The sequence below is a fragment of the Sceloporus undulatus genome, chromosome 4 (genome assembly GCF_019175285.1).
Source record: "Sceloporus undulatus isolate JIND9_A2432 ecotype Alabama chromosome 4, SceUnd_v1.1, whole genome shotgun sequence".
Lineage (NCBI taxonomy): Eukaryota > Metazoa > Chordata > Lepidosauria > Squamata > Phrynosomatidae > Sceloporus > Sceloporus undulatus.
Window position 1 is genome coordinate 62,337,003 of NC_056525.1, and position 15,643 is coordinate 62,352,645.

At 39.3% G+C, this 15,643-nt stretch overlaps 1 protein-coding gene across 1 annotated transcript; it reads right to left on the minus strand.

Moving 5' to 3' along the window:
• Positions 1–6,345: 6,345 nt before the first annotated feature.
• LOC121928714 (acidic mammalian chitinase-like) lies at positions 6,346–14,611 on the minus strand. The gene is made up of 9 exons (XM_042463804.1): positions 14,412–14,611; positions 13,924–13,980; positions 12,942–13,107; positions 11,533–11,651; positions 11,073–11,196; positions 10,757–10,939; positions 9,618–9,734; positions 8,790–8,925; positions 6,346–6,990 (listed from the first exon to the last, which is right to left on the minus strand). Exons 1-9 carry the CDS (start codon positions 14,537–14,539, stop codon positions 6,686–6,688), a joined length of 1,335 nt encoding a protein of 444 aa, XP_042319738.1. The 5' UTR covers positions 14,540–14,611; the 3' UTR covers positions 6,346–6,685.
• Between the last annotated feature and the right edge of the window lie 1,032 nt (positions 14,612–15,643).

A 15,643-nucleotide genomic window follows, 5' to 3' on the forward strand; every position in this document is an offset into this window, starting at 1 on the left:
AAGGCGCAATCTTATGTTGGTTCATGGTGGCAAAAGCATAGGTCGATGAGTACAGAGTTGTGGATCAATGTTGTTGGAAGAATTTGGCTGGCTTCTGGCCTGTACTGGGACCAGTTAGTAAAATAACACACAATTTTAAAGGCAGAGCCTGTTTGAGAAGGGGACGGAAGCCAATGGTGAAATCACTATGCGAGGTTTCTTCTGCCTCATTCAAACACATTTTACAATAATGATTCCTGGCTGAGTTTTGTTCATTCGAACATATCAGTTGGTATTGTTTCTGCATGCTGGGAAGAGGAGGAGGACCCTGTCTTTGCGCCCTACAACTTCCTGCATCATCCTGATCCCACTTGCTAAATTGCTGGAGGAAACATGTGAAGAGAGTGGTACAGTCATATGTTCCTCATATGATTAAGAAACTCTATGAGTCAGAGTTCAAAACCCAGAGGCAGCCTGGATGCATACAACCGACCCCAAATAGAGTTTCTTGTGGTTTGGGGGGTTGAGGGGAGAGTGGTAACAGCACTAACAAGTTTTTTCTGTTTTAAAACCAATGAAGTTATTGGTAATGTTATTCCATTTGGGGCACAACAAGTGAGCATTATTCCTCACATAATGAATATCACAGATTTAGAACATGTTGCTTGTCTGTAAACTCCCCTTACTTTTGTAAAAATCATATGCTTAACACTTAAGTTTTATATTATAAGAAGAAGTTCTCACCACAGCTGGAACTGCAGGCAATATGGCCAAACCTGCCAGAAAAAGGGACATATGTCAGAAACAATAGACACATTCTTGTCATTATTTGCATGTAGAACTGATCCAAAATGGAGAGGCCCTGCTTGACGCACAAGACAAATCTCCCCCAGGAAACGTGCTGCTAAGACTTGATTGTGTCTCTGCAAGATAGAACAATTGTGTTACCTGAAGTATTGCCTTCCTTGTGATTTAGCTCAATTTATTTTATCTTGTTTATAGGCATATCAGGAAGTCAGCAGCGAAAGGCAATGGCCCCCTGTCCTAACTCTGGTTTCTCTCATAATATCATCACATTAACCATTGTCCCGTTGTTTTGCATGATGCTGTGCTAATGCAATTCTATTGTCCAAAGAGATCATGATTGCCTCATATCACTGTGCTGAAGCTGTAGTTCCTAGAAAGATGCAACTGTGAACAGGTAGCAAACATGAAGTGAAATGGTAAATGACTGTGTTGTGGACTTTCACCTCATCCCTCATAACTCCCATTTAATCTGAAGGATTCCACAAAAAAACAGCAGAGCTCTATTTCAATTAACATTCAAGATGTGACATATTAGAACAATATTGCCATTCTTCACCATCCACCACCCCCCAAAAACACACCTCCAATAGAGAGATGTCATCCAGAAACTGTATTCTAGAACTGGCACAGTAAGAATTACATCAAGCCTTTCATCTTGACAAAGAACATTCACCTCATCTCCTATAACTACCTATTTTTTCCCAAAGGATTGAATTGTACAGAAGAACATGCAGCAGCAGCTCTATTTGAATGACTTTCCAGAGGATTGTGACACCATTTTGAACATTTGTCCTTTTTCACAAAAAGTATACCTGTAATTTATAGCTTGGTAAGTCAAACCTGCAGGAAGTTTCTATCCCCTCCCCATACTCTTGCGAGAAAGAGGGTGTGAAGGCCTGCTTACCAACCACACCAGACTCTTCCCCATCTTTGGCTTCCAGCAGTGACTGCACATCCCCAAGGGCAAAAGCCACTTTATAAGAGGAGAAAGTCCAACTTATCAGTATGGGACCAGGCACCTGGATACATAGAGGGAGGCAGAGTTTCAAATAGTTCAAATGCAATAAAACATGAGATAAGTCAAGGGACTATATAGTCTTCACAAGTCACAACTCTTCCAGAGAGAAATTCTTGGAGGTTATAATGGTGACTGGTGGATTGGGAAGAAGAGGAGGCCATGACTCCTGCCATGGTTAGAACCAAATTTATTTGACTGTCATTATCATCAGCAACCTGTTAGAGCATACAGTGCCAAGGCTGAAGGAAGATCAGGTGAAATGTGAGACCTTTCTTATATAAATCTGATTGACATCCTACAAATATTTAATAGAGCTATCATGTTCATCTCTTAACCTTCTCTTCTTCCACGCTAAACATACCCAGCTCCCTTAGCTTCTCTCATAATGCAGCGTTTCCAGACTTTTCACCATTTTGGTCACCCTCCTCTGGACACACTCCATCTTGTCAACATCCTTTTTGAATTATGTTGCACAGAACTGAACATTGTATTCCAAGTGGGCCTGACCAAAGAATAGAAGCGCACTATTACAGTACTTCCCTTGATCTAGAACTATACTTTTACAATGCAGCCTAGAATTGCATCAGCTTTTTTAGCTGCCACATCACACTGTTTGTTCATGTTCAATTTGGGTCTTGCTACTCCTAGATCCATTTCAAATATACTGTTGCCAGGCCAGATGTCCCCCCCCCCCCCGTGCTATATCTGAGGACCTCTTTGATCACACTCAGAGTCTTTCCTGGACTGGTGTAACTATTTCACTTACAAACTTTGATTAGACGGCAGTTTGACAGTGAAGAAATCCTTCTCTGACAGCATTGCATTTTTGCCTGGCAGAGCTTTCTTAAGTGCTGTATCTTTTATGCACTGCCCTACAAGGAGTATGATCATCCACAAGATAACCATATACACCATTCAATATCCTGCTTGAACCATTTGCACATCATTTTGCGAGATTATAATTGCTCACATCTGCTCTGACTGGGATGCTGTGTTGGTAGACATCTAGTTGTATAATCCTGGCTCCTATGGACATGTTTCGTCTGTGCAGGTGAAGATTGGACAGATCCTTGGAGTGCTTTTGCATGTACACTGTACTTGTGCCCTTCCTGGCCAATTAAAACAGCCAGAGGGGGCTGCCTGATTGGGGAAATGGACTGGGTAATGTATCACTGCAACAGATAGAGAGTTCTCCCTGTTACAGACAGCCAAAATAAAGCTGCTTCGGTCACCGTGGAGGTATGGTGTTTCAATGATGCATGCGTCCTAAGAGTCCAGAAGCCACCCAAAGCCCCGCTCGCTGGAGTGTGGCTTTGGTGTGGCTTCTGGACTCTTAGGACGCATGCATCATGGAAAACACCATACCTCCACTGTGACTCAAAGCAGCTTATTTTGGCCGTCTGTAACAGGCCTTCCATTATCCATAAAAGAGGCTCTGGTGAGCCTTACTAAAACAAATAGAAAAAAAACAACTCCTTGTCCACACGAGTAACTACCACCAATCTCCATATTCATTTGGAAGCAAGGTTCTGCAGCATGCATTGGCCTCACCACTGCAGGGGTCCTAGATGAAGTGGATTATCGAGTGCCATTCAATCTGGCTTCAGACTTGGGTGTGGGACAGAGACAGCTTAGGTCATCATAGTGGGATGCCAGGAACTAGACATGATCTCCTGTCCCTTTTTGGTTCTGCTGGCAACTCTCAGCAATTTTTCAGTGCCATCAACCATGGTATCTTTCTAAGCTGCCTTTCTGAGATAGAACTAAAGACTACTGTTTTATAGTTGTTCCAGTCCTTCTTGGAAGATCAAACTCAGAAGATGGTACTGGGAGATTCCATGTCTGTTTGTCTGCAGAGTTCAATCTGGTTCTCCACAGTGTTCAGCATCTATATGACACCACCAGGAAAAATCCAATGTTTGGGGATCAGGTATCACCAATATGCTATCTCTCCTTTCCATCTAATTCAAAGGGAACTGCATTTTTACAAAATGCAAAATAGATGGCACCTCACACCTGTCAAAGTAGCCAAGATGAATAAGGAAGCATCTAAGAAAAGTTAAAAGTGTAATGAAGAGGTAGGCACTTTTATCCACATATAGTGGCAATGTAAATACACCAAAAATATTGGAAAGAAATACGCAACCTGATCTTGAAAATCTTTAATTGTTTTGAAAGTCTGGAAAGTCCAAACGTATATTTACTGGGTGTAATTACAAATGAAATGTTAGAGAACAAGTATGGTAAACCTTTGTTCTATACAACTACAGCAGCTCATATTTTGTATGTGGGGAAATGGAAGGCAAAGGAGTGTCCAGATGTTAAGGAATGGTTATATAAACTGCTAGATTATGTGGAAATTGACAAGCTTACATGTATATTGAAAGGGAAGTCATGAGAGAAATATAAAAGAGATTGGGAACCTTAAATTTTTTATTTATTTATTTATTACAAAAGGAATGGGGGGAGAAAACTGATTTATAGTTATTATAAAGGGCATATTAGTACACACACACATATATATACATACATATATGTCAGTTAAAGTGGGGGGAAACTTTTTTTAATTCACAAGTGAAAAACTGATATAAGCAGTAAAAAATCCCAAGCCAGGACAATGTTCAGGAAGTCAATTTATGTTTGATGTTATTTTAGTAATTTAGTAAGTTAGGAATATGTATTGTTTTCAGTTATGTTATGTTATTAAGTATATTACGTATCAGATAGTATTATGTATTATGTTTTTACATGTGTGTTTCATTGTGATATTGTCTAGATTTTAATGGTTTATTAAAATAATTTAAAAATAAATTTTAAAAAAATAATTCAAAGGGAGCCTGCACAATTTATAGCCCATGGGCCGCATGCAGCCCACCAAGGCATTTCCAGTGGCCCACATGCTCAAGATCACCCCCAAGCTTCCTCCACACCCCGACATTCTCATGAGGAGATGGCTGGGCTGGGGCTGTGGAGGACAGGCATCCATTTGCCTTTCCTTCTCCTCCACAGCCCACCATCTCCTCAGGAGAAAGCCGAACTGTGGAGGTGAACAGGGGTGAATGGGCACCTGTCCCTCTCCTCCATAGCCCAGCCCAGTTCTCAAGACAAAGCTGGGCTGTGGAGCAGTGGTATCACTACAAAGCTGATGTCAACTGGTGGGGGGGGGGGCTGGAGAACTGCCTTTGCCTCCCTCCCAGCCAGCTAGACCTTCCCCCCACCCTCCAAGTTCCAGAGACTCAGACGCCATCACCTCACCCCCATACACTCTGATGTTAAACCACAATAGTGTTTTTATGATTTATTGAACACAAGAAAGATATCAAAAATGGCAGGGAATGGTGTGATCTGTTTCTTTTCCTGTGTCACAGTGAGAAAACAGGGCAGTGATGGGTGTACTGTAATGAAATCATGCTGTAATACTGTTATTACAGTTTAATGACTATGAATGAAGCAGTTTTGAACATAACAACCTGAAACAACTGACTAGTGTGATAAACACTTTTGTTTTTCCTAGGAGATTTGAACAATGATGGGTGTGTTGTAATGATGTTGTGCCATAATAACATTATTATGATTTTTTTAAAAAAAGATTTATTGAAGCAAAACAATCACAAAGCACAAGGGGGAAATGATGTGGTGATACTGGCATTGCTACAGATCAAACAAAATATGCAAATCATGCTATTACAGCTTAAAAGTGGCAAGGGTGTGATACACAGTGTCATCCATCAGCTATTGTTGTGAGTATAGCTGAAATGGTTTTCAAATAGTATAATGTGGCATAACAGCATGGTGTGAAAAGGACCATAGAGAAATTCAAAAATTGGCTATTTTTACATTTATTAGTCGGGATCCCTCCAAAATAAACACTTATTTGTTTCCTTGACTGTTTCATCTTTTGTGGTGAAAAAAGAGAAAGAATCTGATGTCAGCATACTGTACTTTACAACTAATTTGACTAAAATTGACTGGAACAAGAGGCAGGTGAACTATTTACTTGGAATCTTGGAGATTTGTGGCTAGTGGGAGTAGAATAGACTAGGGAACATGAGTTTATAAGGAGGCATCTTATGTTCCTAACTTTATCATCAATAAGATTGCCACATGGTATATCTACACAGTATAAACTTTCCTGTTGGTTCTCTCAAGGGACATGTAAGATAATACAAACTGCAGGTTGAGTATCCCTTATCCAAAAACCCAAAATCTGAAATGCTGCAAAATCCAATACTTTGTTCATAGATGGCTGAGATAGTGACACATTTGTATTCTGATGGTTCAGTGTACACAAACTTTGCTTCATGCACAAAATTATTTTAAAATATTGTATCAAATTATCTTCAGGCAATGTGTATAAGATGCATATGGAACATAAATGAATGTCATGTTTAGACTTGGGTCCCATCTCCAAAATATCTAATTATGTATATGCAAATATTCCAAAATCTGAAAAAAATCTGAAAATCCAAAACACTTCTAGTTCCAACTGCTTCAGATAAGGGATACTCAACTTGTATTTTTAATTGATTATGAATGAAAGTAACAGTATCCAGCCAGTATATTTCACAAAAGATATCAGCACAAATATGTTTTAGTTATGCCAAATGGATTTTAATTGTGTGGGGATTTTCCCCCTTTTTTATAGCATTTTACCCATACTAGCCAAAAAGGATCTCGGATGTGCTTACAAATATTGGTAATAAAACTGTCCTTGCCCTCCGGCTTACAATCTAAAAGACATGGCATACAAGGAAAAAATCTGAATGGAAAGAAGGAAAAACATAAGCTCCAGCACGTGGTCTTAGAGTTTGTGATGAAAGGGGTTCACTGCTACCTGATTTAAATCCCCTCTTTTTTTTGCTGGAAAACATCTGCCAGTATTTATGGATAATTGCAGCACTTGCAGCTGTCATCAAAAACCAACCCAGCTGCACAGCTAAAGCTGAAACTCTGATGGTTAACACATATATAGAATTTAGTGTTGTCTTTTGGGTCAGCATGGATGCCATCTGGTTGGTTTGCACAAAAGTTATTAGGATCTGAAGGTCCTGTGGTAGTTGTAGTAGTAGTGCCTGAGGGAGGAGTTGTAGTGCCTGGGGGAGGAGTTGTAATGCCTGGAGGAGGAGTAGTGTCCGGCGGAGGAGTTGTAGGGGGAAGAGTTGTACTTCCAACACAGGTAATGGGATCTGAAAGGAATATTCACCAACACCGTGAAAAAAACATATTCATGGTCAATTATGCTAGTTGATGCTTTATATTTCCAAGACAGGAGCACCACAAGCTTGGGAAATGACTCATCTTTGACTATCAGCTTCTAACCACCACCACCAGTTTTGATTGCTCTGCCCAATTAATTAGGTGATACATCCCAACTTTAGAGCATTCACTATGATGGAATATGATATGCATATGCTAAACATGCCCATACTATAGAAAGTATTAATGTTTTAAGCAATGTTTTTAAAATCCTTGTCTCTAGGGTGAATTAAGGTACAGTCAGCTTTACATATCCACAGATTTTTTTATCTACGAATTCAACTATCCATGGCTTCAAAATATCCCAAAAATGTACAAATTCCAGAAAGCGACCCTTGATTTTGCTGTTTTATACAAATGACACAATTTTTCTATGCTATTCTATATAATAGGACTTAAACATCCACAGAATTTGGTACCCATAGGGGATCCTGGAACCAAATCCAAAACCAAGGGACTACTGTACCCACTTTATGTTTCTGTCATATGATGTCAACATTTTTATATTTATGTATGTATGCCTGTTCAGAAGCATTTCAAGTTTCAGATCATATCATTGCATCTGTTATGTCTAACCATATTTGGACCATCATGTTTAAATCAACACTGTCTGATTCAGACTTTATAGGAAAACCCAGGAAGCAGAATCCAAAGGCTTTAGTCCCTAACACCACTGGGATAGCCTTTACTCTTAAAACTCAGTCTTAGTTACATTAGAGTTAAGGATAAAATAGAAAGGCTACCTATAGGTGCCTGACTGGTACTTTCTAATTCTTCTACAAGATGTGTTTCTCACTGTGAACAACTTTTTTGATGGGGTGACAGCACAGATACATTGTTTTATCTGCTATATAAGCTCCTGCATGTTTTTATAATATTCTTATAACCAGCCCTTCATTTTCATCTACCCTATTACCACCACGTCTTTCAGCTGCATTTGATCATCTAGTTCATGATCCTTTCCTTCTTATTCCATGCTGGACTTCAATCAGTTCGTGGTGTTTCTTTTTCTTCTTCCCATTTAACTTTCAGCTGCTGTTGGTCACATGCTTGACAGACACTTATAGCAAGCCAACAAGAGTCTTTGTGTGGCAGAAAACAAACTGTGTCCCTCCCTTCCCCCACAAAGATAAGTTTTGCACTGAATGTGGTAACACTCTGTGTAGATTCTCTTTTTTTTTTTCTAAGAGGGGACTTGTGTTCTTGAAGGATTAAATATGAAGCACACAACCATGACATAAAGACTCTTGCAGTTCTAAATGTCTGAATCACCCAAGCTAGTGACATTACTGCCAGGATGCAGTTGTTCTCATCATGATAAACCCACTAAATGCAACAGAAAAAAAATCAAAGGCAATATTGCCTAGTTCTATCCAGCCAGTGTATTGAACAAACATCTTGACCAATGCTATTTCAGACATGGTCAAGTATTGGCATGGCATGATAAAGGGTGGCAGTGGCAGTGATGTTTAAAAGCATGCTGCTGCTGCCATGCAAAGCCATGAGATGTGCCAGTCTGCCAAAAATAAAATCCATACAAAATCCATCTCTTGTACCTTATGCAGGTGATTTACAAGCAGTGCACAAATTTCGCTTGCCTTTAAGACAGAGCTGAGAATTTAAACAATACGTTCAATTGCCTGTTAGACTAGGACAGTGCTTCCATATTTAGCATTCTGGGCAATATCATCATAACTCAGAGGCCTCGCTAAATCTTACTAATTCTTACCATTTGATTCAAGAAGTCTCTTCAGCTCAGATATTAGAGGATATTTTCCTTCATTACAGAAAGTGCCCAGAAAATCATCCAGATCAATGGCCCAAACCATGGCACCTCCAAACTGGTGCTCCTTCAGGTACTTGACCTAACAAAAGAAAAAGAAAGCTTTTAAAGCAAGAATTCCAGAGCTTCTTTCTTTTTTCTCTCTTGATAAAAACTATTCACCCTCTGAAAAGTGATTTCAGCTTCAGTAGCCTCTGTGCACTTAGACAGAAAAATTCCTTTGGTTGTCACAATTTCACAGTGTAATATAGAAAAGAATGGGTAACTGCCGGAGGCTAGAAGTTGGGAAGTCACAGCCCCTATCCCTTTTTCTTAACTTTCAAAACACTTCTTTTTGCTAGAAATACCCTTGACCCCCACTATGTGGAGTGGGGGCAATTCTGCCATGTGTTTGCTTCCCCCACATTTAGTTTAAGTCCAGGAGAGGTATTGTTTAACAAACAAACAAACAAAAAACTGCAAGTTTATGTCTTGGCTTTAAAAAGAGCTGTCCTTGGCCTATGACAGACTGGGGTGGGACAAACAAGGTGCAATTCCCTACAATGTCCCTTAGTTGTCTTGGGGCTGTTTTTAGTGAGAAGAGGTTTTTAAAAATTAAATTGGAGAGCAGGGAGTTTTAAAAAAACATGCTTGGGGCTGCACGTGGAGAATGGGCAGTTTGCCCACTTTTAATATAAGTGTTAGTTGAATATCACATGAAATGTATATCTCTGAAGGTTAAATCCACAACCTGATAGCAGGAAAATAGTAAAGTTTAAAATACAATAGGCTCACTTTGCATCGGAAGCTGTCAATGTTGTCATATCCAACCCATTCGTTGTCCTTGTAGGTATATGGAACTTTCTGTTCATCAATCCATTCTAAATTAGCTGTCCTCAAAAATGTACAAATCTGTGAAAACATGGAGAGGGGTAATATTTCATGCTGCCATTCTCACTATGAAAGTAAATAAAATAAAGTATAAATCAGCATCCAGCAAATCTGCTTTGTGTGACAACCTAAAATCTAATGATTTATGTCAAACACAACTAGGTCAAAACATCTAGAGAGAGTGCATAGAGCCATACAAGGAAGGAAACAATGGTTAAAAAGATAGTCAACAAGCATGTGCATCACAGCAATTAATAAGCCAATTAACTGGTATTGTTTAAAACTGTCATCTTTATATGCATCATACCATACTTCAAAGTCTCTTACTTCAAGAAAACTAACATTTGGATAAGCAGACTGTATTGCTTTGTCACCTCAATACTAAGAGACCAATTCCTTGACAGACTTGTATCACCTTTGAAGGTTTATGCCCATTGTCACAATTTACATCATTCTCTAGCTTGATCTGATCTCTGATATCATCCCCAAAGCTCTCTGACTGTGTTTAACTACCTGTGGCTTGAATATTATATTCCATCTATGCATCTGAACAAGTTGGTTGAAATCCATGAAAGCTGATGGTAAAATCATCCAGTTAGCCTCAAAGGGCCTTGTCACATTACAAAGTAATCCAAGATAGCATGGCACAGAAGCAGTTTTCTGCTTACCTCTCCACATACCTTCAAAGCACTTCCATTCTCCTTCCAGTGGGAGACAATCATAAAATGGTGCCTTTTACCAAATGGATTTTCCCAGTATGACAAAAGACACTCTTTTACAACTATCTCCCTCAGGAAGAGAATGGAAGTGCTTTCAGGGCATGTGGAGAGGTAAGCAGAAAGTGGCTTCTGTGCTGCTCCATCTCAGTTTACTTTTGTAATGCAATAAGGCTCAAAGATGCCAGCAGACTCCTCCTCTACTTCATTTTATAGCAATTCTCTTGTAACCTTTATCTCTAGAAATCCTTTGCATACTGCACTGGTACCCAAAAGGATGGTAAATGCACTAAGTAAAGAGAGATATAATATCAGGTATTTTCTTACCTCATAATAAGCCCAGAAGCCAGCCTCGCGAGTGTACTGTCCTGCTGATCCAGCTCCAGAGACAGGTGCACAGACACCAGTGTCAGAAGTAGTCAGCCTGAAGGTACGTCCGTAGGTGGGGAATCCCATTAGGAGCTTCTCAAGTGGGACACCATTTTCATGCCAGTATGTCATGGCAAAATCCTGTGAAGGTACAATTGCAGGGTGGGCATAAGAATTATTAAGTAGCTCATTCATCAACTTTTTAAAAAACTTTCTTCCTCCTTCCCTCTCTCTCTGTCTTGAATGATATTTATAAATCAGAAGCTTTCCTTACAATGTTGAAATACTTCATATCGCCTTGATCTTTCGGTCCTACATACAAGGGACTGTTATGTCCTGTGCAGGTATCCCAGCCTCCATGGAAATCATAAGTCATTACGCTGATGAAATCTAAAAGTCTGGTGTGAACAAAAGAAACAATACAATAGATGGTTTATTATCTACCAGTAACGATAGAGATCACTGGAAAACCAATAGCAATTTGTGGTATGCCCCACCTTAGGTTTGCATCAGTGTTACTCGAACATAATTGTGCACAACTGGGAAGTTACCACTAATCAGGTGTTATGTATTATTTCAGCTAGTTATTTTATTTACATCCTGCCTTTTGCCCAGTGGTGACCCCAGAATGGCTATAGTCAATTTGCATGATAACTTTAAGGCTGATGGCCTATGGCATATGAAAAAGTTTTTTTTCAAAATTTAAAAACCTCACCTGCCATCATGCTACTTACTGTCCTATCTTAGCTATTTCATATCCTGCATCAATGGTTCCTTTTCCAGCAGACACTGCCGCAGTGACCAGAAGCCTCTTCCCGTCAGCTTTACTGTTTTCAAAAGCAGCCAGCATTTCCTATGGAGAGATAGGGAAGAGGGATTCATATTTGTTCCTAGTTCATCCTGAACACTTTTTACCCATACATTTGTATAACAGACATTGCCAGAAGATACAATCAGTCCCCAAAACATCTTTGAAGCCACTTCTTCCTAGTTTACCTTAACTTCTGGAGGAATTCATCATGCACCCTATCAATAGCAAAGGACTGAACTTTTTCTGAATAGAGGATTTATTGCACTTCAGGCTTACCCAGATTGTTCTAGTATAATAACATATTACTAGTTTTCTGATTTACTTGTATTTGGCAAATGTATGAGCCTACCCCCACTATTACTTTGTTGAACATTTGGGTCTAAATCCAACTTGTTCCAACTAATGCAGATATACTGAAACAATGGGATTTGCCAGAGGATTAATTTACTATTCAGCATTTGATTCAATTGATTTACCCCTGTTGGGACTAGCAATTTATGGTGACCCCCCCCCTTGAATTTCATAGGGTTTTCTTAGGCAATGTGATTTTGCTAGTTCCTTCCTCTGAAGTATAGCCTACAGCACCTAGTATTCATTGGCATTCTCCCACTCAAGTACTAACAAAGGCTGACCCTACTTAACTTTGAAGATGGGTTTTGGTGCCTCTAGGATATTTAGGCCCTACACATATACTGTACTTGTGTACATATATACATTCACACAGAGGCATATTTCAATATGCAGAGATGGGGAGGTTAAAACCTCCCTTCATGCTGAGCACTAAGAACTAGGGTGGGATGGGGCTGAAAACAGTTGTCACCAATAGTTTTGTTTTCCCCTGCTGCCAGAAGAAGGAAGACAGTAATGTCTAAAGAAAGGCTATTAGGAGTTGGAGAGGCTTTGCTTTTGACTCCCCATCCCCAGAGAACAGAAATGTTTCTTCACAACTGCTACAGGTAGGAAAATAATTATAACTGCAACAGGATTTTTCTTCTCCCCAGAGATCCCCAGTGGCAAAGTGGATGGGACCCTATGAGTTTCAAGAACCAAACTGACACTCCACTATGGCCCCTCAGATGTTATGGACCTCAACCTCCAAAAGATTCAACCAGCATGAACCAACTCTGAAGGATTCCAGGATTTCCAGTCCAAAGAATTGCTTCTTTATCATCAGCAGCAGTGCACAGTTGTGTACATGTAAGTGCTTGTCAGAGGCATTTAAAGCGTGGTTTCAAAAATGTTTGGGGAATGAATAATTAGTAGTAAATATCTACTGCCCTATTTATCCACAACAACCCCCCTCAATCTTGGGCTAATATATTGGCTTCTCACCTCAATGAGGACTGTGAAGCGCTGTTTGTCTTCAGGAGGGCTACCCCTGGATCCTGGGTATTCAAAGTCCAAATCAATTCCATCAAAACCAAACTTATGCAGATATTCTATTACTGAATCAATGAAGATTTTCCGATTGGCAGGTGAGGCAACCATTTCAGTGAACCTGAAATGAAGAAATCCTTAGACACTTTCTGCCAAATGCCATTACACATGTATAACTGCAGTCTCAATATGTATTCAGCTAAAGATGTTATCCTGAGCTTATTATATTTATTGACGTCTCTATGAGTAGAATCAAGTGCCCTTCTAATCAGATATGTCATTCACAACTGTATTCTACAACTCACACTATAAGAATTACAGCAAGCCTTTCACCTTGATGATTGCTTCAAAGTACCTTTAAATATAATCTGAAACCATGTTGGAAGGAACCAAATTTCTGCAACCATCTCTCATACAAGTGAAGCTACATTTAAATGACCCAGCCATATGACAAAGGGTTGGTGATGTGGGTCTGCCCCATGGGAAAAACTATGCCTCGTGGCAAACTTTCCAACCTTGCCTGGGACCTATGTGCTTCCTATACTCATACAACTGGTTAAATTTTGTGTTATTCCAGCCCTGTAGAAGATGTTCATGAGTAACATGAAACATGTTAAGGGCAGGCAAAGAGCATCGCACAGATTCAATGAGTGTGTGAAAGGCACCACCCAACAGAGGAAGGCCCCTCTCATCCTATAAAGTTCAGCTATTTACCATGCTGAACATTGTATTTTAGTTGAAAGGCTGTGCGAGGACAGTGCTGTACTCAAAAACATCCATTATATGAACAACACCAGTTTAAAAGAGCAGCACCATAAGAAGGAAAAGTAGGAGCCTTAAAACTGCTCATCCAAAGTATGCAAACCATGTTCATTTATTTATTTAGACACCCTAAATATTTAGAGAATCTTAAGTGTGGGGAACAGCAGATACTCACTTCTGAGTGCCAAAATTCCAGCCTCCAATAGCTAGCAGTGTAACAAGATTGGGGTTGCTGAAAAACATGTGAGAGAAGATCAATGCAAAAATTTGCACTGCTATTGCAGGATCAAAGGCAACATTACAAAGGAATTTTCAATCAATGAACAAAAACTAAGCAAAACAAAAAAAGCTTTTCAATATATTAATTTTATGTTATTTATTTAGTTAATATAACCTTAATAGCAATGATATATATATAGGTTTTTCAAAGTTATTAAAAGACATCCATTAAAGTCAAATAAACATGGAGTCTACAAAAGAGAAGGGAAGGAGGAGGGGTGGGAGAGGGGGAGGGGGGGTAGAAAAGAAAGAGTGATACTATAAACATAAAAAGATTTTTTATAAGTGTGTCTGTGTACATGCATACATGTTCAATGTATGCGTGTAGAGTGGCTGAGATATAAGTATAGATACAGAAATCCCACCCTGAAAGGGAAGAATTACCTTTTCTTAAGGTGCTTGGAACTCCGGGTAGAGTCTGTCCTCATCATTCCATTATAAGGTGCAATCTTATGTGGTTCATGGTGGCAAAAAGCAATAGATGAGATGAGTACAGAGGTGTGGATCAACATGGTTTGGAAAGTATTTGGCTGGCTCCGGCCTTGTACTGGGACCAGTTAGTGAAATAAACACACAATTTTATAGGCAGACCTGTAAGATAGAAGGAAAGAGGAGCCATGTGAACTTTGGTAGGGTTTATTCTGTCTTATTTCAAATACATGTTACAAAAATAATGAGCCCTAGCTGAGTTCTTTACATTTAGACAATCCGGTATTCAATTGTAACTGTATGATGGGAAGAGGGAGACCATGTCCGTTAGCCCTATAGCTGATATCTATCACCAAACACATGTAACTCACTGGGAGGAAACATGTGAAATGGAGGACGGTCATATGTCCTCTCACCATGACTGAGAACTCTATGGAAGTCATGGTTTTCAAAATCATAGAGACCACCTGAAGGAATACAACAAAGTTTGAAACTAGAACTTTTTCTGTGTTGTTGTTTTTTTTTGGTGGGTTTTTTTTGGGGCGGGGGGTGGTGGTGGTGAGAAAAGGTAACACCATATAAAAGTTGTTTCTTTTTGAAAACCAATGCATGTTATTCCCTTTTGGGATACACAACTTTTCTCCTTACTCCTAAAATGTTCCTGGGGGCTTGTTTGAGGTTATTTTTATATTTGAAAAGTATATTTTTAATAATTTAATTTAAAACTGACATATATCAAGATAAACAAGCATTACATGAGTTGATACTCTCTTGCTAATGTAATGCATACACGCTAGAATACATGCTTGTCTGTAAAGTTCCCCTTACTTTTATTTTAATCATATGCTTAAGTCTTAAGTTTAATATTAATAAGAAAGGTTCTCACCAAGCTGCAACTGCAGCAATATGGCCAAACCTTAAAAAAAAAGTATATGTTAGAAAGAATTAGACACATTTTATTTCATTATTTCCATGTGGACTGAACCAAAATGGAGGGACTCTGTTTGATGCACAGGCAAATCTCCCCAGTGCAACTTGGACTTGATAGTGTGGCGGCAAGAAGAGCAATCATGTTAACCTGATGGCTTTGCCCTCCTTGTGATTCATTTTCTATTATAATTGAATCTTTTCTCTCTTTTCATAGTAAGGGCAATGTGTCCCTGTCCTAACTCTGGTTTCCCATCATG